The 22,955-nt window shown below is 41.1% G+C and overlaps 1 protein-coding gene across 1 annotated transcript in view; it reads right to left on the minus strand.

Moving 5' to 3' along the window:
- Positions 1–22,955, minus strand: part of col23a1a (collagen type XXIII alpha 1 chain a) — a 124,403-nt gene that overhangs the window by 4,914 nt on the left and 96,534 nt on the right. The window contains 22 exon segments of the mRNA XM_061047875.1: positions 27–53; positions 144–206; positions 285–344; positions 426–452; positions 556–630; positions 1,044–1,097; positions 1,192–1,272; positions 1,393–1,437; positions 1,547–1,591; positions 3,708–3,731; positions 3,878–3,946; positions 4,062–4,115; positions 4,271–4,330; positions 4,422–4,475; positions 4,612–4,638; positions 4,772–4,798; positions 7,931–8,047; positions 9,402–9,476; positions 14,552–14,578; positions 15,334–15,360; positions 18,208–18,234; positions 18,333–18,359. Coding sequence (XP_060903858.1) covers positions 27–53; positions 144–206; positions 285–344; positions 426–452; positions 556–630; positions 1,044–1,097; positions 1,192–1,272; positions 1,393–1,437; positions 1,547–1,591; positions 3,708–3,731; positions 3,878–3,946; positions 4,062–4,115; positions 4,271–4,330; positions 4,422–4,475; positions 4,612–4,638; positions 4,772–4,798; positions 7,931–8,047; positions 9,402–9,476; positions 14,552–14,578; positions 15,334–15,360; positions 18,208–18,234; positions 18,333–18,359 — 1,092 coding nt within the window.

Raw genomic sequence — 22,955 nt, forward strand, 5'->3', positions numbered from 1 at the left:
ACGACATGAAGAGCTAATAAACTCACATCTAGTCCAGGCTCCCCTGGTCTGCCCTGCAAACACAAATCAATGCGCATAAATCAGGATGTCTGTTTTATTCCAAAGATGTAGTAAACACGTGAGTGAGGTGATGGGGAGCTTACCTTTTCTCCCTTTGCACCTGGAAGACCCACTAACCCGGAAGAGCCCTTTAGGCCGTCTAATCCCTGAAGTGAAAGTACATTATTATCACTGTGCACATTTAACATGTTTTATAACAATAATAAAGGGTTGATGTTACTCACTTTGGGTCCAGGACCGCCAGTCTCTCCTTTGTCTCCTCTCATCCCGTATCCAGGCTCACCCTGCACAAGAACACATGAACCCTGAGCACCAAACAACATGTCATAACCTCCAACACATTCTGTAATGCATTGCAGTCTTACCTTTGGACCAGGCATCCCATGTAGCCCCTGAAATACATTGTGCACAATGAGTGTGAAAGCTGCAGTTGTAAAGATTTTAGTTAATTTGAAAGGTTTCTGTCGGGATGTAGATTGTGAAAGAAGGACTCACCGTGGATCCAGGGGACCCAGGTACTCCAGGTGGGCCGGGCGGGCCAGGTGGGCCTGGCTGGGAAATCATCTGAACCTGAGCATCATGGAAATAACAAGAGTCAAGCAAGGACTGAAAGCTTTTTCTGGAAATTTTTATATCATATATCATTCCTTAAAAAAACAGTTTAAAACCAAATAACTGGAACAAAGACTGTTCACATTTTTACCGATCAACGTATTTAAAATTCAGATTTATTTTTAATGTCTGCATTGCCTCAATACAAAACCCAAACTAAGATAATTAATGAGTCCAATGTTTGCAACTCACACCCAAACCAAATGGAAAACTGTGGGAATCTGGCTGTGATATGCAAAAAAAAAAAAAAGGGTTTAAAAAATCTACAATGAAGGCTCAAACATAAGAAATTGCTGACATGGCTTTTAAGGTTGTTGTCTGCAATGATTCACATGAGTAAATGTTGAATGAAGTTTGTGCATCACACTGACCAGGTTGTCTTCCATTCTGCAGTCGCCTTTCTCTCCTTTATGTCCATCCAGACCCTTACCAACAGAGAGAAAAGCGTTAACTCCCAGCTATTTATTCACTTCTATACTGTTTGTATATCAGAGAAACTTGTTTACTGTCTCAACTTACAGCAGGCCCAGAGAGCCCCATCTCCCCCTTCTCTGCCCTCTCGCCAGGTGGTCCGGCCTCACCCATGTCCCCTTTATGTCCCTGGGGTTAAAGAATTGAAAAGAGAGGTTATTTTCTGCATTTAAAGGTATAGTGGAATGAAAGAACCACACATAAATAAAGCATTAGTATTGGACATTTCATCAGGCTTTCTAATCGTACCTTCTCCCCATCAACTCCTGCTGGCCCAGGTAAACCAAGCTCGCCCTGGCAGAGAGCAAAATAATCACTCAGTCATGATTTAACATCTACTTAGTTTTTAAGTTAACCTGTTAGTTGGTGTTGGCAGTACATTAGCAATGAGAGACCCCCTTACCTTCTCCCCTGGGCGGCCTGGGGGTCCAGGTGGTCCTGGTTGGCCCTAAAAAGAGAGAGCAACAGAGAAACTGAAACTGAGTGATTTATACAAACCTAAGTCTATGTACCGTCTAATCTCATACTGTTTAACAGTGAATTCATCTTGCACCTGCAATAGCTGATTTTGTCCACTTGGAGCAGTATAAACACTATATGACACATCACCGGTACATCATCACCTAGATATGAAGATTTGCACATCAAGCAGCATAGAGTAACATTATGATCCTTTTCAAGTCTTGTTTGCGTCCAGCTTATGCTATCTGGATATCTGGCTTTTTAGCTCCATCATTTGAAAAGCAGAAAGCTCGCAGTGGCTTTTCAGAATTTTTTTTCTGCTTTATTGGCCCAAAATGATAGCCTGTAAGAAACTGTAAGAATGAACTTAGACAGCGATGGAGACTATTCATGGGGAGTTCGGTAATGTGAACGAACCCTTTTCCATACAAGCGGTCATAAAATCAAGTATTAAACTAAAAACACTGATTTAAACCGCTTGGAATACATCTGCAATTTTCACACGGTCACAGAGACATTTTGTATAAACATGGCTGTTGATTCTGTTTATCACAATCATGGAAAAAAAACTGGAATCTCACAGAGGAGGCTTGAAGATGGGCCAACCCAAAAGGAAACAACAAGACTGATGGATTTCACAGAGCAGGGCTGACAGTAAACATAGCTCCATCGTTCATTCTGTTTGCTGATTACATGCAACTTGAAGTAATTTTACCTTACAATTATTGTGCTGTTTGAGGTCTTTACAACACAATAGTCTGGCACAGAGGACGAGACGGCTGCACAAATCGAGGAGGAGCCAAACATTCATGCAACTTTGTGGCATACTATATCCATCCCATGCTGCCGTCCATGCTGGCTGAAGAATGACAGCGTCTTAAATCACACTCCTTAACCTCTACATCCACAATGTTACACTTGTTTCTTCTACCTCTGAAGTCCTCGGCCATCTTGAAGCAATAAAAAAAGGAACCCATGTTGCCTCCCAGAGGTGAACATGCTGATCCTCGCCCCTTTTCCAATTTCTACCACTTTGTTTGGTCTCCCATTTAAACCATGGAAACCACAAGATGTTTACGAACAGCCGTTTGATGTGAGATATTCCATCATTGGAAAGCGATGGTTACTCATGCACATAATTATATAAAATGTTGTAAAATGACGGAAATTACCCGTAAAAAAAATTACTCATTTCAGCAACCAAATTTCGTCATTGCCTCCTTCTTCAACTGAAATAAAACTAATAGAGTTTTTAACACAAACAAGTGAACGCATCTTAACACAGGCTGGGTGATGAGCATTACCCTGCTGCATAGATAAAACTCAAACCCACAGCTTGCGTGTGATTCAGTGCCAACTAATCCATGCTGGCATGAGACTTCTGATAAAATCTCAGGTTCATGTTTTCACCAACTTCTTTGTAACTGTCTCACGCTGCTGTCTACAGCCTTGCATGGGGAGCCCATTTCAGATAGCATACATAGTGGTTTTTAATGAAAAACACCCTCCACTGCAGAGACAGCCATCTGTTATTAGCATGTAGCACGGCACATGGAAGAATCAAAGGGTCCGTGTATAAAGAGGGGAATATGAACCTGAAACTGTGGCGACGGTGCAAGGGGTCCCCTGCCATCTTGTTCATGCATCCCCATTGTGCACTCATTTAGTTATGTGCAACAACACAAAAACACCATGCTGCCCTATAGTGAGTTACAGGCATGTATTTTGAGAGGCAAATTTGAAACATGGCATGAAAACACACTCCGGCCAATAAAACAAAGGCTGCTGATTTTTCTGCATGATTAAGCATGTTTCTTAAGGCTTTGTGTTATCTGATAGAGCAGCACAGCTGGACTTTATTTGCTGTAGCTGTCCGTTTCATCCCAAATGAATACCAAAGTGAGTCTGAACCAGGGAAATTCAGAAAATCTCTTAAATGTGGGCTGTAGAGTGACATCTAATACTTCAAGAAATACACACACATCCACAAGCGAAAGCAAGGTGTGGATACGCCCAGGGTGTGTGCTTATGCAGGTCTGTGTCGTCTGCATGTTAGTTACTGATCACACCACCAAAACCATGCAGATACAACAGCAGATTACCGAAACGCTGATGCTGTTGATTGCCTGTTAGGAAAAATATGGTGACCAGTTCAGTTTCGTAGTTTCAAGTTTTTCTTGATGTCTGACTTGAGATTCAGTTATTAATCCTTGATCAAATATATATGACACATCCATAAATCTGATCTTATTCAAACTTTATTGTCACTCACCTGGATCGCATCTAGAAGCTTCCCGTTAAAGTCAATGATGTCTGAGGAACCTTTTTCACCAGTATAACCCTGTGGCAGAAAATAAATAATACAACAACGGATTTCAACGATAATTTAATCATGAATATTTTATGTATAGGAACTAAAGACTTTGGAGTGCTCTCATATTGGGTCATTTACACACCATGGGTCCCTGCAGTCCCTGCAGTCCTTGATCTCCTATCTCCCCTTTGTCTCCCTGTAACGTACACAGATATAACATGTGATGGTAAAACTTCCACAGACAATACAGAGGATTTTTTTTTTTTTCAAATGCCTGAACATTTAAAAAAATAAGGAAATTACAAATAATTTTGTGCATGTTGTTTTTCAAAATTAAACGTGGTCTTCTACCTTTAGTCCTGGGAGTCCATCCATGCCTCTCTCTCCTTTTCCCCCTGTACCTTGCTCGCCCTATTTCAATACACATTCAAGAAACTCATGAAAAGAGGAAGAAATGAAACAATTAGGATGAAGATACGAAGAACTGGAGAGCTATTTTTACCTTTAGTCCTGGAGGGCCCTGTGGTCCTGGGTAGCCCGGTTCACCATCTTCTCCCTGTCAGATCATAATGTCAGTCAACATCAAAATGACAAACTTTTGGTCACATGTTACTTTGAATAGGACAAGACAGCGTAAGGAAAATTAAGAAAAATACGTTGAGTCAAGGTGGTTACTTTATTATTGATCTTACCGGCTTTCCTGGTAATCCCTGTGACCCCTGAGGAAGAAAAATATTGGTTGCAATTATTTTCAGAAGCCAGAAAAATCCTCCTCACAGCTTTAACAAAGTACTTCAGAATTTATAACAAGATTGCTTGTGGTGTAGACTTTATCCTTTTAAGTACACTCACCTCAAGACCATCTTGACCGGGAAAACCCTGAGGACAGAGGAAAAACACCAAGTTGTTATATTCTGAACAACGGGTAGGTTTCTTTCAAACAGGTGAACACTTGGACCACTAGATGTCAGTGTTGAACAAGTTATGACAAGAACCTCGGCCTTACATTTGGCACTAACCACTGTGCCACCAGCGCCACGTTCACGTCTAGTTTTAAGGGGCTGGGAAACATTCAACACATTACCAGTTGTTTTATGCGCATTGGCAAGTCCCTCAGTAACTCCTGCACATATGCAGACGTAGCAAATTGGCGCAATTGGTTGTTGAAAAGATTGCCGCAGTTTCCTAGATGTAAGAGATTAATTCACAATGTCAGAGCCATCTAAATGGATTTTTTCTATTACTGTTCTGTAGGTGTCGCTGTGCTGCAAAAGCTGACGAAAGTCGAGTTTTTAAGTCACTGCAAGTTGTGTTTTCATATAGATTTCTGTGGTTATGGCCTTCTATTCACATTGTTGCACTGAAGAGATCGACAAAGGAGCTGTTTTAACTACAATCCAGTCTGGCAGCGTTTGTTAATGTTGATAACAATTTACTGCAAAGCACGACAGCCAGGTTACTCCTGGGTCACACGCCACACAGTAAAGACTGATCTTCATAGTGTTGTAGTACTCAAAATTGGTCTTGTACTTTGAAGATCTTGGTCTTGTCTCGGAATCTATCACATTTCTACTCTGTCTTGTCTCGGTCTCGGACTGGGATTTTAACTCAAGACCGGTCAAGACCACCACTGAAAGGCTATTTTTCCACATTTTTATCATGATTTGAAGGAAATCACCCCTTTCTAAAAGAACGAATACCTTCAATTTATTCCTCATTTGATTTTTATCTGCCGGTTATGGCCGCAACCCTCCCAGTGTTTTACTCTAAGTGAGTGACACACCCTGTGCATGCAAGATGAGGATTTTTGGTGATATTTTTGATCTTGGTCTTGTCTTGGTCTTGCCCTGCCTTGGACTTGGTCTTGACTCGGTCTCGATCCCTAGATGTCTTGGTCTTGTCTCAGTCTCGGAGCTCTCCGATCTCGGGTATGTCTTGGTCCCGACAAAATTTTCATTAAAATTGCCACCCAAAAAGCTTTTTTTTGCAAATACGGTAGTGGGAGATTCCTATGGAGCCCTGGCCAGAACTAACTGTATGATCTGTATGGGGCAACAAGCCCCGGCTCTCCTGAAACCCAGACACTGAAAGATTTATCTGCGTCCTCTTTCAAGCACCTGGACATTTGGCTTTTTTAGGTAAACAGACTTATTTTGGCTGTTTGTGAGGGCCAGGTGGACGTGCACTCGCAGCAGCTAAACATCTGCTATGAAGTCATGCATGGCAGAGCTGAGTGGGATCTTGTGCAAGAGCCTCACACACTCATCAGCTTTGGTGTTTGCCCGATCCTTGAGAGCACTGTAATAAATTATATCAATTGGAGGTTATCAGCCTTCCGCTCTATCCTCATATTTTACAATAACGTGCAGCTTTTGAGAGCTTTCCCAGCTGCTTTTCTTCTTTTCGCTCGCTGCCAGCAAACACAAACTATCATCCAGATCTTCTTCTCTGCTCGGTGCTACTCTTTTATTTCCATCCTCAGATGCTCCGGCAGCCTTTAACCTTTTTTTCTCACCCATCTTACCTCCTCCTTGTCTTTTGATCTTCCCTCCAAGGCAGCGGGATACAAATCACCGTTGCAAATAATTTTTAGCACTTCTTTTATCCTACGAGCAGAATAAGGATGGATGAAGACCAGTTCAGATGTCAGATACCCTTCCAATTTTAAACGATAGTAAATTTACTGAAAAAGATTTCCTCATCTGAGGTATGCTGAAATAGATATGTCAAGAATGTTCAAATGTTATTTCACACAAATACATCAGTAGTTTTTTGCCCAACAGCAGAGAGAGAGACTAACTCTATGCATTGATTGAGCTGTCATTCATTTATTTCCCTCTTTAGACACACAAATGACCAGGGACACCCAAGCTGGCATGCAGGATTGTTCACTTTCTCTTGGTTAGCCCTCTCACACATCTGCCCACAACATGGATCGGCTCTTAGCGGCACTCTGCTTTGTTTTGCTGTTTGGGTTTTGTAATGCCTTTTGATCAACTCAGACTCAGAGAATATATTTGAAAATCGACAAGGTTACAGGACGGGCCCCTCTGTTAGACCCGTCTGGTTTTAGTCAGTGCCTGATTTGTTCTGGTTTTCTTTTTGTGTCTGTTCTGCAAAAGCTGAGTGAAACCAACATATTTCACTTGAATCCCGGTTGCTCTCCTGTGCCAGTTGAGGGTAACAGAGCATTAATTCCTTGCTTTGCAGAAACAAAAATTACCTTTCTCCCTCTTCCATTCTTCAACCACAGCTTTCAGCAGCTACTGCATATAAGCAGAACTCTGGGAAACAGAAATGTTGAGAAACATTAACTGCCTCAGGCGTGGAGCACAACTATTGTTTTGGTGAGGCCAGCAAACTGCCCATGAACTCGCTGCAGTACCATATCTGTTTCAGGGGTTCATGGCGACACAGCGGTGCTAGGAGGGTGGGAGAAAGGGGGCGTGATGGAGATCTTTGTGGTCGATTTCTTACACAAAACAGATGAGCAGGAGTAGAGTTGCTATTCTGGGAGTTTTTAGGTAAGCCACAGCTCACTGGCAGACCCGGAAGAATGAGAATATGGGTTCACTGCAATTTACTGCACGGGCCCTTTTGCCCCATAATGGATGTTTAAAATTAATATACACACAGACACACAGAACATTTTTTGCAATCTGTCACACCCTGCGGTTGAACACAATCAGGTCAACACAATGAGGGTAACAGCAGCCTCTGATGACTGAGGTGTTTTAAGTGACTGGATTCTTTGTGGTGTAACATTAAGCGGAGCGAGAATAATGGATGAGGAGGAGAATAACAGTAACTGGGTGTGCGGATGTGTGTGTGGGGGTATGCATGTGAATAGTTTTGTATATCAATCAATCAATCACTTTTTATTTGTATAGCACCGATTTCTGTCAAATGTGATCTCAAGACAGAGCAGGTCTAGACCAAACTCTTTGTTATATTGTGTAGTGGGTGTACAATATACATTTGTTATTGTGGTGCAAGAAGAGAAGCTCTTACCGGCTCTCCAGCAGGGCCACGCGGTCCATCCTTGCCTGTGTTCCCAGGAGGGCCTCTGGGACCAGGGGGACCTGGCGGGCCGGGAGGACCAGCTGGTCCAGCTTGGCCTTGGTCACCCTGTTGAAAAAAGCAAAAGCCCATGAGAAAAAAAGTGGATTTTAGTCATGAAAAAGCAACAATATATGGACTTATTTTATTAAGGCTGAACAAATATCTTTTTGGTTGTCTTAATTTTTCAATCCGATCAAAACTTTAAAAGTTGGGTGTTATCTTTTTTTCAACATTTGACACCTTCACTTTGAGCTATACCAAATATTAAAGCTCCTGTGTGGAACTTGTGGTTTGCGTAGATATGGCGCTGAGGGACAAAGTGTTACCTTTCATCTCTATGCTGATTTGGTCCTGTAGCCTATATGTATGGGTAGGGATTTCAGACAAAACAAAGTTCTGTCATTGATTGTTGCACCACTTGTTGGCTTTAGAAGTTGGTACACACAAATGGCAGGGAGCACTTTTTTCACAGTGTTTATTTTCCAGCCAATTCTAAAAATTACTTTCAATTGAACTTGGTTTCTGCTCTTGAGCTGCTTGATGCTCACCAGAAAGCTGCTTAATCTGTCTACAGGTAGTTTTTCAGGACTGCATAGGGTTTACAAGGTTTTTTTTTGTATGCTCTCAGTCAATCAAAATAAAAAGTTTATGGTCTAGAGAATGATAAAAACCTATAAAAGACCATGCTAAAAGTGTGCTCCAATACATGTGAACGCTTTCATTTTGGACAACATTGTCTGTTTTAAGGAGGTTTAAGGCTTCACAAAGGCTTCACAAAGTGTCAACATCTTTTAAAGATTCTTTCATTAGCTCTATTTAAATGTAACTTAGAACATGTCTCTCTCTGATGAATTCCACCCTCATGTTTGTGCCAAATAGAAACCATTAACATCCTCAAAGTCTTTGCACTGTAGGGGATGGGGGACAGCGCATGCTCTACAGTCAAATGGTGACACTTCCTCTGCGCCAATAAGTCCTACGGACATGTGGTGGATTATGGTTAGCTTTCATGCGGTAGGCAACATGGAACAGCAACCCCTTTCATGGAGACTTGTTTCCTTTTACTGATAATTATTTTGTCTCTGTTAAGCTCAGGCTCGAATGAAACTGTCACAGACAAAGCTCTTCTATTCTCTGTGTAGGGGGGCACACATTTGTCAAGCTTTTCTAAATGTGTGTGGTTCCTCTTCCAAGATTTCCTAATTTTTGGGACGCTTTGGAACTTCTGTAACAATAATTTCCCCCGACATGCCGTCACACATAAAAACTCTGCAAAAAATGAACCCAAAATAAAAAATTCAGCATGTTAAAGAAACGTGAAAGGTGACAAAGAAGAGAGATGTGCACGCCTGTTAGAACACAAAAAGGACAGTTTGGTTAATATGTTAAGAGGTGCACACATGCCTTGGTTGAGGTCTACCTTCAGAAAGCGTCTCTGAAAGCTGCTCGACTGCTCTCCAGAGAGGAAGCCATGGTCATAACGAGGGAAGACCATCTGAGACGCAAGAAGTGCAGCGTGGACAGGAAGTATAAAGACAGCAGCAAAAGAGCAGAGAGAGAAGGAGAAAGACAAATAAATGAGTAAGGAAATGGAAAGGCTGAGTGTCCAAGAGTACAGGAAAGAGGGGAATAACCGCTGTTGGAAAGCAGAGTTGAAAGTTCAGCAGGCTCTGAGGCTGTTGGACAAAAGAAAAAGCTCAAGATGAGGGTTTCGCTCTATTCCAGAAAGGAAAGTGAGAAATCAGAGTCTGGACAGAGATTGGAGACTGCTGGGCTGACATAGGAGAGTTAGCTTGGAGGGACAAACCTTGATGGGAATCTGATTACTGTGCAGACCTGCATATGTGCTGTAGTTAGGAAGACCCTGAGGAGAGGAAGCAACAAAATGAAAAGGTAAGCGACTTACTGCAGCAATTAGAGGGCTCATAATTTAAATGACTCGGTCAGAAAAAGTATGCATTTGCAAATTCTGCAAATTTAATGTGACGAACAAAACCACATCATCTGCAAATAGTGTGAACTATGTTTCATTAAAACTGAGACCCACTAACTGTTTTGACCCTTCAAGAAACCACTTTTTGCTCTTGAAAAGATGTATTTGATTGTGTGTGTGTGTGTTCCATTTAATTTCTCCCCGTCCTTCCCCTTTGCGACCAAACCAAACAGAGGTGGCCTGCCTCTTTCCAGCCGACAGACAGTAACTATGATGATTGTCTGTGGAGCTTGAAGTTAGCCTGCCGCCACAGAGCTGGAAGCCCTGTACTGCTTCTCTGGTTGAGCTCTTCTCCAAAAACACATGGGAGGAATAGGGGGGAGATCTAAGGGAGGAGGGGGGATGAACAGCGGGAGGATAGACGGTAGAGATGCTGGCTTGCTCATGAGGTTTCTGTTAACAGGCTGCGGTGAACGCTGGATGGCTGAGGTTTTTTTTTTCCAACACCGCAGACCCCTCCTTAGACTCTCTTCCCACTGTCACATTCACTCGTTCACACCGTTCCCACCATGGAGACCACATACATATATGCCCCTGAAACATATCATAAGAGAATAGGCTGTTTCACAATGGGTTTCCCCTTTACCATCGTCTCATCAGACTTTAGGCAGAATCTAAGTCAAACAGCCGTTCAACCTCAGAGCACTGTCTAACCATGGCCTCTTTGTAACTGCTCTGGAGGAGGCAACCTTGGCTGAAGATGAAACTTCTACAATAGCTTGTCTTTTAACACGTGTTCAACACCGTCAGTACCTGCTTTAAGGATCTCGCTTTTAAGAAATATTTAACCCTATGCATGAGCTATTGTAACATATCTTTCGTTGGTTTAAATACCCTTGTAATCCTGTGTTTTTAATTTGTTCTGGCAGCAGATTCAACCTGACAATGGCATGAAAAATGATGGATTGACAGGAAGTCCCAGATTGACAGAGATTTATAACCACTTCCTGTTTTCGCAGGTACTGTTAAATCCTCTCATAAACTCAGAATAGCTTTTATTTACCGTCTCTGTCTCCACTTTTCATATCAACCTATATCTACTATTAACATTAAACTATCAAAAAGATGTCAAATTCCTGTGTATGTTTCTAACTTTCAAAGAAACACAACAGAGTGGCCACATTTAAACCGTTTTAACTCCATTCTTTAACGTTTGAAAAAGAAGACGTTTGTGTCACAATTTAAAGCACTAACAAAATAAAATAAATTCCAAATTGTAACGAAGCTACCGGCAGCCTGTTGCAACACTGCCCAAATAGTTGGTTTTAACACGTCCTGCCTCTGAAAAGGCAAAAAAAAGCGGCCCCTGGAGTGGCCAATCGAATTTCAAGGGGGACCCTGGCCATCCCTTTTGCTACCCATGGATCTGCCTCTGGTGCAAGGTTATTGCTGAGTCAATGTACTTATCATGTAATCCCACTCATTACCTTTTATTCTGTATCTGTAGAGCTTAAGGCCATAGCTGTAAAAACAGACTTAAAACAAAAAGGCACTAATAGTTTTTCATATGCTAACCTATTTAATCATATCTGTGAAAATAACCACAGTGCCAAACCTCATTCAGAAATACAGTAGTTTTAGGAGCTGCAGGGTTTGTTTTGTACCAAGTTAGTGTCTCTAAGTGATACTCTGAGGTTTTTCGGCTGCAGCCTTATCCAAGGACATCAGAGCCCCATAAAGCCTGGTCCAAGTCTAATATTTACCATTTGGCAGAAACATGTAATGCTAAATGCAAAAAAAAAAGTTGAAAATCTTTCACTATTATCTTGAAATCTAAAGGGATCGTCTGAGAAATGTAATGGTGTATGCCTTGATTGGAATAAGGAATTCTAGTTATGTTTCTTAGCCGCATCATAAACTTTGTTCCGCTTGGCAGGCCTGTCAAATTTACACTCCATTTATTCTCTGCTATAAAACAATAGCCGTTCAGTCTCATTCCAAAAAGCTTACACAGTGAAATGCCAATATTTTCAGGGTCTAAGTCTTGGAAGACGTAGGGCTACACATCTATTTCTAATTATTTTTTAAAAGCTTGTCATTTGTTGGATACTTGCTGAAGAATCTGAGTAACAATCAAGAAAAATAACATGTTGCTGTGGAAGGAAGTTAAGGGTAAGATTTATAAATACAGTGTGCGTGAGTTTTTTAAATAGTTCAAGTCACATTCAGAGTTACGGTCTACATAAGACGGGAAATCAACAATCTGAAAATAATTTTTGTTTGTATTGAAAGTCATAGTAACATAATGCGGAAAACAAAGTTGGTAGGAGAAGTTTCTAATGATAAAATAATTTAGATTTAGAAAGATTGCTACAGTTTCTCCTCCTCTATCACATTGTACACCTTTGGACCAAGTTTACTGCTAACCCATAATAAAACAAACAGAAAAACACAAACCAATAAGCATTATTTGCAAAAATGTGGCTAAGACTGTTTAATATGTGAAGGCCTTTCGACACATTGATGGTACAAACAAGATACATTGTAACTTTTACATTGTTTTACTTGTTTGAATGATTTATGAAAGCTGTAATGCCAATGTTTTATTCATTAAAGAACATATCTCTGTAAATAGTCCTGTAAATAGGGTCCATTTTGATGTGATAGAGTCCCAATGTTTGATTTAATTATGTATGTATTGTCTCTGCTCTATTGCCATTCAAATTTGTATTTTGATTTGTGTTTTTTCCCTAATATACAGTATGTGAATGTTGGGGTGAGTGACTCTGCACATGTTACTTCTGTTGATTGAGAGACACTTGTTATTAGACTAAATGTCCCACACTTGAGCACACGGAGGAGCTTACTTAAGATCATGGTGGGGGAATTGTTTGGAACGCACTTGACAAAGGTTCAGAGGGACTGAAACGTTGTGATTTTTCAAATAAATTGGTGATACTTAGTAGTGTGCCGGACTTTTTTTTCTTCTCAAGTAATCTGTCAAGGCCTGAAAGCAAGGCATCAAAATGTAACTGAAGTGCCTTATGCTAATAAATGAGTCCATATTACATTAAGAACATTTGGTTTACAGATGAGAAGGGTTTATCATGTTTAGTGTAATGACAATATCTTAGTTTGATGATTAGCCAACCAAAATGCATTATTTATTAGAGCAGCCCAAGAACCTCAGAGCTTTTAATTATAGGACAACAACAAAAAACAACAAAAAATCACCTTAACATGACAAGCTGCAAATTATTTTTACGAGTTTGCTTAAAATTTAATTTGAACAGTTACTCAGTTCTCATTTTTTGCTGATGTAATTGCTACAATTATGTAATAAAAGCATTAAAATAACAGGGCTTGGATTGAAAACAATAATTTTCTCCCTGTATATTCGATTTGCATGTGAAGCATTATGACCTTGACCTGATAATATATTCCAAACACAACAAAACTAAGAAAACATTCAGGATTTAAAGGGTACATGACTTCTTCAAAGAAACCAAGCTATTTACCATGTGAAGCACAGGGGCCGAATTGAAAACCACAGAGAATAAAACGAGAGATAATTACACAGATCTCATGTTGGGTTGGGATGATATCACATGAAAAGAAAACACTGACAACATGGACCAGATGTGAAAACGAGGTTGTGGTGTAATACTAAAAGAACACAGTTTGGTTGAATAGATGGCAGCTTTGGCTCACTGCCCTGAACGCTGGGTTTTGATGGTAAGGTTGAAGTTTTTCCATCATTTTTTTCTATCATCATTTCTCATCTCTGGCTTTAGAGATGTGGGCAACTTAAACCTCATCATAGGAGCCAAATGATGTTGTCGGTGCAGTTGCTGTGGACGGCGTACAGAGTAAACACGCTTTTTCTTTTGAGATATTAAAAGACTGGCTTTGGTGTCAACGGTTATGTGGGTAGAAGGAAACATGACAAATTGTAAAATTGTCTCTCTGTTTGCACATACACGTTGTTGTTCCCCAAGTATTATAACAAGGAAATTAAAAGATTTTCAGATGTATTAACATTTCCAACAGAAAATTCCTCTCTCCCTGCACTTTGACTTTTAATTTGTGATGATCTGTTACACCGTCTGGTCTCAGCATTATGTTCCCCGTATAAGTGCAGAATCTTCCTGCAGACCTTCAACAGTTTTCAACTCTGGTACATTTAAAGTCTGCTTGTTGAAATGTAATTTTATCTGTGCATATGAAAGTGCTGATTTTGCCTCCTTTAGACAGAGCTAGATTAGCTAACTGTGCTCATGTCAAGTGTACAAACAAGAGAGTGACACCACGTCTCTAAATCTGGTGAAAACGGTGAAAAACTGTCTTAATTTTGTCTTTATATTAACTGAAAAATGTCTGAGTGGAGATGAAAAATGCAATGAATCTTGTTCTGAAGGGGATGTGGAAAAGGAAACAGGATCCTTGCACAGACAAATTGACAAAATAGAAGACAGAGGACAAAGCACATGTGAGGCACTTCTTAAAATTGCTCGGAAACAAAACACAATTAAAGGAAAGCCCTTTTCATCCAGGTCGCCTGAAAGAAAGCTTCATGCAAAAACAGTCAAAATCATCTCGTTCCACCTTCTCAGAAAAGGACGAATAATATGACTTACCCTTGGCCCAACATCTCCTTGGTCACCCTGTGAAAAAACGTGAAAAAAAGAAAAATTGTCAGCACTTATTACATCTGTATATGCAGGATAAGGCATTTCAACAGAGCTACTGTAGAGCAGCTTTGACTAACAGGATTCAAAACGAATGTTTGTGTACAAGAAGGAAGCCAGTCAAAGGTCATCTGCTACAAAGGCAGCTCAGGATGTCAACTTTTACTGCACAAACCATTTGATAGGCCAAAATTGGAATCATTTAACAGGGACAAGAAATAATGAATTAAAGTGGGAGTGCACATGTTGCAGATTGTTGGATCTGTGATGTAGATTTGGAGCATGATTACGTGAAATGAGCCAACTTTCCAAACCTCAACATCATCTGTCGTTTGCAATTGCCGCTCATCGGGCTGAATCCTGCGCTGACACATGCTGTTTACTTGCAGTGTCGCATAAGTGATGCTTCAATGCAGAATCGTACACTCACAACTTAAACATCGGTGTATACATGAATGACCACATGCGCAAGCCTCCTCTGCCAGCCTTTGCAGTCTAACTGTCGCTAACATCTTCGCCAGGGCAGAGGTTCACAGAACTAGAAAACATCTGGCTATCATCGAGGCCTGTAGACCTGTTTAGTGATTTGATGAGAGAATGTGCAAAGACATATGAGCTCCTGCATTACTACATGTAATGTATGACTGGTTTGAAAGATGGAGAGAACACCTGTGAATGTGTGTTTGTAGGTGACTGAACATTGACTTATCTAGTAGAGTTTTGAGGCATACCTTATCTCCTTTGGGTCCGGCTGGTCCCTGCGGGAGGGAAGAGATAATCGGAGACAGTCGGTTAAATCATAAATCAACAATCATACGAGAAACACACATCACAGAGCAATACATCTCTTCAACTGGCATCTAGTGGGGAGCATTCATCAAATGTTAAGGCAAGGCGGTAATACCACTTAATGCAACCATGCCATTGAGACTGCTCAATCACAAGTCCCATCTGTCTGAGCATATTTCAAAATATGCAGCAAGAATCCCTTTTAAGAGTTCTCTTTGTGAGATAAAACATGTTTTGCTGAGAGATAAAAGAGAACGGCCGACATGTTCCTTTGTTCCTGAACCAGTCTCTCTCTCAGAGGGGAACTCTGAAGATGCTTTAGATGTGGAATGATCGAAACTTACAATACAGACTTATGCACTCATGAATAGTATGGAAGACACAGTCGTGCTGTGTGTTGGACTGTTTACAAGTGTCTTATGAACACCAGGCCCAGAGATGAGCTAATCCCTGACAGTCGGGCTGCAATGTGCCCTCTTCCATCTTTCTTTCATCCTTTCTCATTGGCACAAGGACCTCAAACCTCAGACTCTGTAGAAAGACAACAAGGACACCTACCACCAACTAAGCCTCTAAAAATGACTACGGTGAGCCTCTTTCAACCTTTACCTTAAGCTTTCACATGTCTCTGTTCTCTGAACTGTCTGTTCTTTCACTTACGCCCCCCGTTCCTCCTCTCTGCTTTTATTCAGTTCCCCCGTCTCTAAATCTGCCACGAGATCTTCCTCGGTGCCTCCCTCTCTAATTTGTTCCCCCTTTCCTTATGTCTTCTTTGTCTGGCCGACATTTTGTCTGGACTGGAGATCTAATTGTGTTCAGGAGTTTGTAGCTGAAGAAGGAAAGGTCTGGTGCAGAGGGTGAACAGTTTGTAAATGGGCACATGGTGACAGGCAACAGCTTATCAACTGTTCTATTTTTTTTTAAGTCATGGAAAACAAGTTAAAATGAATAATGCAATAGGTGTGCAATTATCACTGGGGACTTCTTGATAGCTTATACTTGACACTTTGATCACCTTTAGTTTAGTCTAATTAATCTCAATGTTCCCTGCCCGGGTTCAAATCCGACCTGTAGCTCCTTTCCCGCACTCTCTCTATAACAATTTCTGACTCTATCCACTGGACTGTCCTATCTCTTAATAAATGAATTAAAGTCCAACAATAAAAAAAACATTTGAGTTTTACATTTCTTCATAGACTTATTTTTTTTTAACAGCAGCTTAAAAAATAGATCACAGTCCTTTAAGTGTAGTTTATCACAGGCTTTCATCTAAACTCAACCATGAATCCCTATTACACGGCATGTTCAAGACCTGACTGTTACACCACTTTTACGCCTCGCATCAGTGTGAGAGATACACAAGCGGAATAGTAGGGCAAAAAACTGTTCCATCTTTAAGCTCGGCAGAGGAACGCAACAAAGGCTACACTGCATCTTGTGTAAATGATGTTGTTTGGGTCAGAGTAATTGTTTTTTTTTTAATCATAGTTCTGAAAACTTTTGAACTTTTCTTGACTTTCCCCTTGTCCATGATCCTTTAAATGCTGAGTTACTCCTGTATATGCTAGTCCTCCGTCTTGTATCTCCCCTGAGCACTGACAGGAGACACTGGTCACAGGTCTGTTTCACACCTGCTAAGGGTTTTACAGCAGACCCTCAGTGATGGGGAGAGTCCTCTTAAAAGACAGACCCAGCTTGGGGTCTCTTTTTGCAGGAAACAACACCTTAATAGTGTTTGGAGAGGAGCCATTAAAACAGCTTGTATTATTCTGTGAGGGGTTTACATTTCAGCAGATGACTCGTTTCTCTCGTTGGCAAAGAGACCAGAGAGAAAGGCTGAGGAGGTGGGAGTCAGAGGGAGCTATAATGACTTTTTAAGAGCCTCAGTAGACGTCATATTCTCTCTAACCCTTTTCACCCATACGGAAATCTCCTGAAAAACTCTGGTGATTATGCTACCCGGAGGGTCTTTAGGCTATATGTGAACGCAAACAGCCGCGGAGATTCTCCGGCCAGACCCCTAGTATTTTTTCAGCAGAAACGCCGGGTGAGCTGATGTCTGAACGCGGCAGCATATACTTCGGAGTATGTTGTTCTCCACTCGTTTGTTGATATTGCCATTCCATTGGATTACACATAGCATTGATATAAAGCAAATATTCTCATTATAGCGTCGTGTAGCGGACTCGGCCGCTACTTCCGTGTTGTTTATTTACGTCACGTCTTACCTCAGGAAATCCCCTGATCCCCCCCCTCCCCTCTGACAGGGATAGTCCCCCGCTGTGAGGAGCATATGTGAACGGCTAGGGCGGGAGAATCTCCGGAGCGGTCCTCCTGTAATTATCTAGATATTATCCGGAGTGCGTATGTGAAAACGGCTTCTCTCTCTTTCTCTATTTCTCATTCTTACACTTTTCCTGATAGTGTGTTACCCATTCGTTCTGCTTGGCCTGTTTCCACTACACCTGGGTGTGTGCAAGGTTTCAGGGGAAGGTGATGGATAGGACTCAGAGGTGAAGTGCAAAGGGGATTTCAGCACTCGGTTCAGTTGAACCATGACTCCCTCGTGGCTCTGAGCCCTGGGATGACTGAAGAGGTGGATCAGGAAACAATATGGCTACCGTAGGGTTTTTACTCACTGGCAGCGTTCCCTTGGGAACAGTAAAAATGATTGATGAATTACAGCGGCACCAGTTGAACAGGCCAAATACCCACCTGGATTCACAGTTAGAGAATGTAAGTATGAATTGCGTCAGTGTTACTAATACGTGACGCAAGAAAACAGAAAACAAGACAACAGGTGTGTCATGGTGTACCTGGCTTCCCTTGGGACCTGGAAAACCCTAAGAGGAGAAAAAAAACACAAATTAAACATCTGTTACTCTTTTAAAGTATTTTTATACATATACATATATACTCATTAAATGATGCTGACACTTACTGGTTTCCCATCCAAACCAAGAGGACCCTGTTAAAAGGCACAGAAAGATTCATTTTAAGAGACAAAAGCACAAAGTCATAAGAGTCATGTTCACTCAGATCATTTACAAACACAGTTTGACTTTAAAAACATGAAAAGGCCACTATTTCTTTTCTTGTCTAGATGAAGAAATAAACACCATCCTTGTCTGTGTGAAGAGCAGGAGGGTGCGGTTAGCCTAGCTTACCACTTTGACTATAGCAAAGAAAAAGTCTGGTACCACTTGTGTTTTTTAACACTGAAAACATATTTTGAACCTAGACGCAACAAACTAGACTCGATCTGTTAACAAGTTCGTGTCAGAAGTGTCGATAATCAGAGCTGGGATAGTTGTTTTCTTCAGTTTGCAGTCTTTATGCTAGCAAAGCTAACATTGTCCTCTCTCTAACTTTATATTAAGGGTGCAGACAAGAAAGGTTTCACATTTCTCATTCTTAACTCTCAGAAATAATAGTCAACGTTTACTTCCACTATTTCTTCTTAAATTATCATAAAAACTATCAATTGATATTCTTTTATGAAACGTTTTTGTTTTAATTCACTAACAATAGCTCACTATCTTTCCCCAGCAACATACCATAAAACTGTCCGTTATTTAGTTGTTTATTTTAATAGAGAGTTTGTCTCCTTATCTTTCAGGAAACGATGTGAATGATCTTAGTTATAGAGAAAAAAGAGTTAAGAGGATTTGTCAATACAAACATAGGCCTATCAAGTGAGGACAGGAAAAGCGTGCTTGTAAACGACAGAGAGAAACAGCTGCAATTATTGGAAATTATAGGATGAAAGAAGGAAAAGGAAGACATTTTGTTGTTTAGTTTCTATACAAATGTTCTATGTATATCCTGCCCAATTTAAGTGTGTGAGTGCATTTGTGTGTGCACACATAGACTGCCATATTAAGATGTTTCCAGGTGGTCGTGGTTTATAATTATTCGTAGATTTAGAGTGCGGTGTCCAGGGGAATTGACTGTGAGTGGATTTGATCCAGCTGGATCAAACTTCCTCACAAGCCCATGTCTCTGTGTGTTTGCAGTGATGAGATAATCCAACAGGCAGTTAAGTAGAGTCCCTATACAACCTCATCCCGTGCCGAAACAGCAGTTGAAGTTGTCCACTTTGTTTACCTCAATAAAAACAGTCGAGCAGTCGTTGAACCTCCTCTGCAAAGCAACACTCAGTTCAAAGGCATAAACCTTTAGATCCCTACTTAAACAAAGAGGAACTCTTGGATCCAACTTTCCTAAAACACTTAAATGTGATGTATGTGGTAAAGGCTAATGTTGACTTCCTCCTTAACAACCATACTTGATTTTAAGCTAACAGTTTTCACAGGGTCCCGGGAGTGGTGGGTTGCACAACTCTTCACAGTCCTGGTGGCTGTGCAGAGTGGAAACCATCGTCAACAATCGTCATTTCCAGCCTTGGGTGGCTTATATAAGTCCTTCTTTTTCCTTCATCTTAAAGCTTAAGCAGACCCATGGGTGCTATCCGACCTTAGGTCCTGTTGTGAAAACCAACCACAGTGTCATCGCTGCCTACTTTGATGGATGGACAGCAGGGCTAAGGCAATGGGACGATACTTTGGAGCTGCTCTCATTAATCGTTTGATGCCCTTTTTAAGTCTTGTTATGTTAAGTTACAGCTTTAAACTCTCTTTGAAACATTAGTGGTTAGTCCTTATAAAAGAGATTTATAAAATGTACAGCAAAAGCCTTGGAGGATCTCTTGATGTCTTTTTGATTAAGGGCCCCTTGTGAAATCAGCTAGTGGGTGGCTGAAACAGGGGTGGAACAAATGACTGGGACCAATCGCACAGCAATAATTTCACCAGGACTGTCTAAAGTTGAGATTAAGTGTAAGGATGTAAGGCTCAACTTCCTTCACTGGTTTCATCACTCTATTAAAAGCAGCACGCTGCATGTTTCATGTCCTCCATGATACTTGAATAAGCCTACAATTGTCCAAGTGAGTTTTCCTCCAGTCACTGGATTTGCAAGTGTCTGTGTGTGTATGATATCTCAGCATCTGGCAGTGTTTATCAGGGCCTGGCTCCTTCAAGACTTGTCAGGATGAGCAGAAGAGGTACACCATGAGGTCACTGGCTGCTGCAAAGTCTGAACCGGTGCAAAAAATAGACTGATTTATGGCTGCTAACAAGCCTCACAGTGGCCTGTGAACTGCAGGTATTGTAGCTGTATGTGTCTTTCTTCCCTCTTAACAATAAAACCTTGTATCTAATATGTGACAGCTGACAGTTTGTATGAAAAAGAAACTGCAACCTCTTTGACCTTACTACAATAAAAAATACAATACAATAAATGTTACAATTCTACAATTCACTTAGCAGACGCTTTTATCCAAAGCGACGTACATCAGAGAGTAAATACAACACTAATCCATTCATACACCGCCACCGAAGCAGAGGGGGCAGCGCTTCAAAAATCTTAACCATTATTGTCTGAGATGCTGTGTTGACCCTGTCCAATCCCTTCTTTCTCTACACTGTCTCTACCGTTAATCGATTTCTGTATATTGCAACCCTGTAGCGTTCATTTTTGAGGATGCGCACAGCCACTAAACATGCACAGGGCAAGTGCGGCAAGGGACGCGGATAGTTTAAAGCAAGTATCTCTGGCCTGTTGCTAAGTTAAAACACTTTGAAATCTACGGGCCTTACTTAAATCAGTAACAGAGGTCATGGAGAAGGGTTTATAGTAATGAGAACAAGAGTACAGAACATAGGAACCAGGTCAAATTGAATCTTGATGTGTGGCCCTTAATATACGTTCTGCTTTTCTTTCTGTGTAGCTGCAATGTTAAACTGTACCTTCAGTGCAGTACAGACCTACAAAGCACACAAGTCTGCAGGGCATAAAAAGAGCTGGAATTCATATAAAATAGAACAGGCTGTAAGAAAAAAAAAAATCCACTACTAAAACCTTCATCTGTACCACAAATGGATCAGACCACAGGGGGAAAAAAGGATAGATAAAGGACCAAAGAAGAATAAGAAAAAGGGAGATTACTGTTGAGAAAAACAGAAAAAAATAGGCCTGAGATTACCACCAAAACCTCAAGTGAATGTGGGGGGATGAGAAAATAATGTCTTTTTGTTTATCTGTGGTTCTAAGTGTGTATTTCTAGTCCACATTGCCATCTTGTCCCGTAGCATCTCCTCAGCAGAAGTTTGGACTCAGCATTCCCACCAATTAGATGGCTTTTAAACACATGTCTGTAAAATGGCTTGGCCAGCAGGAGGGCATATACCATTGTCTGTGTTTGTGTATGTGTGTGTGCATGCTAATACATGTATATTGCATGGGTGTTTTTCTTTATCCCAATGAAAAAGGGCGAGGGGTGTCTTTACTGTCTTTATGGTGTTTCCTATGGTGCAGACTGCTAATTATCCCGTAGGGTGTAATTGCTGAGGATGCTTTCAAAAAACTTGGTGTCTGCACAGCAGAGCAGACGCCTCCCCTCGAAACACACATGGCAGGGTACTGTGTTGCACACATTAGACTCAATGAGCTTAATTATGAGACACCAGAATAAAGGAAGACGTACCTTTTCCTCTCTCCTGGTCCTACTTTTCTTCTTCACATCATTTTGTATCATTATGTTTTCCTCTCAGTGAGAACATCCCTGTTTTATATATGTTTCCCTCCTCTTTACTTTCTTTCATGTTGCCACAGGGACAAAACTCCACTCTACGTCAGGCCTACATAAACATAAATTGCGAAACATGACATTTGCTTCTTTTGTGGAAAAATAAGCGGCCGCGTCCAGACCCAAAGTGCAGAATAAAGCATACCAGCGAACCAGAGTGCTGTGTGTTTGGGACAGAAAATCACTGGCATGTTCTTGGGTGACTGTCTGGCTTTAATCTGCGCGCGGCAAACTGGAAGTCTGAACAATGCAGGCCTTTTTTTCTGCTGACTAAGGTTCACTGACTGTCACAGACTGGCACTTCAGTGTAAACATGCTGGTAGTTCGGCACTGTGGTGGCTGCACATATGAATGAGAATTAACTTCAGGGGGTGTGTGTTTAGCCCTCTGCACTTTTCTGCCAGTGCGTCTGACTTTGATTGTTTGACAGCGGGAAGGCTCGTTTTCTGAAACTCAAACCCCTCGCCTGTGATTTATGAGAGGAAGAAGAAGTGACAGGGGTTACACAAGGAGAGAAAACATACATCAGCACGCACAAACACACACACACACACTCATCAAAGTGTTCTGCTTGAGATGCACACAAACCGCATGTCATTAACACTGTTTTTCATACAACTAATGCCTCAATGCAAGTGGACGGCTGAATGCATTAACAAATGTGAGACGTGTACAGGACCTGAATGAAGTGCAGCTCATGCACCATCACACACTGAAAACAAAACACACTCATATGTCCACATAGCTTATGTGACAACTCAACAGAGGAAGACGTGAGCATTTATATTAAGTAGCATTACCACAGTGCAGAAATACAAACTTTTTGTAAGTACAAGTAAACTTTGAAAGATAAAGTATAAAAGTACTACCTTCACATTATGACAGGTTCAGTGGTTAAAGTACTTTCAGACAAAT

The sequence above is a fragment of the Labrus mixtus genome, chromosome 10, assembly GCF_963584025.1.
Source record: "Labrus mixtus chromosome 10, fLabMix1.1, whole genome shotgun sequence".
NCBI classification, from domain to species: domain Eukaryota; kingdom Metazoa; phylum Chordata; class Actinopteri; order Labriformes; family Labridae; genus Labrus; species Labrus mixtus.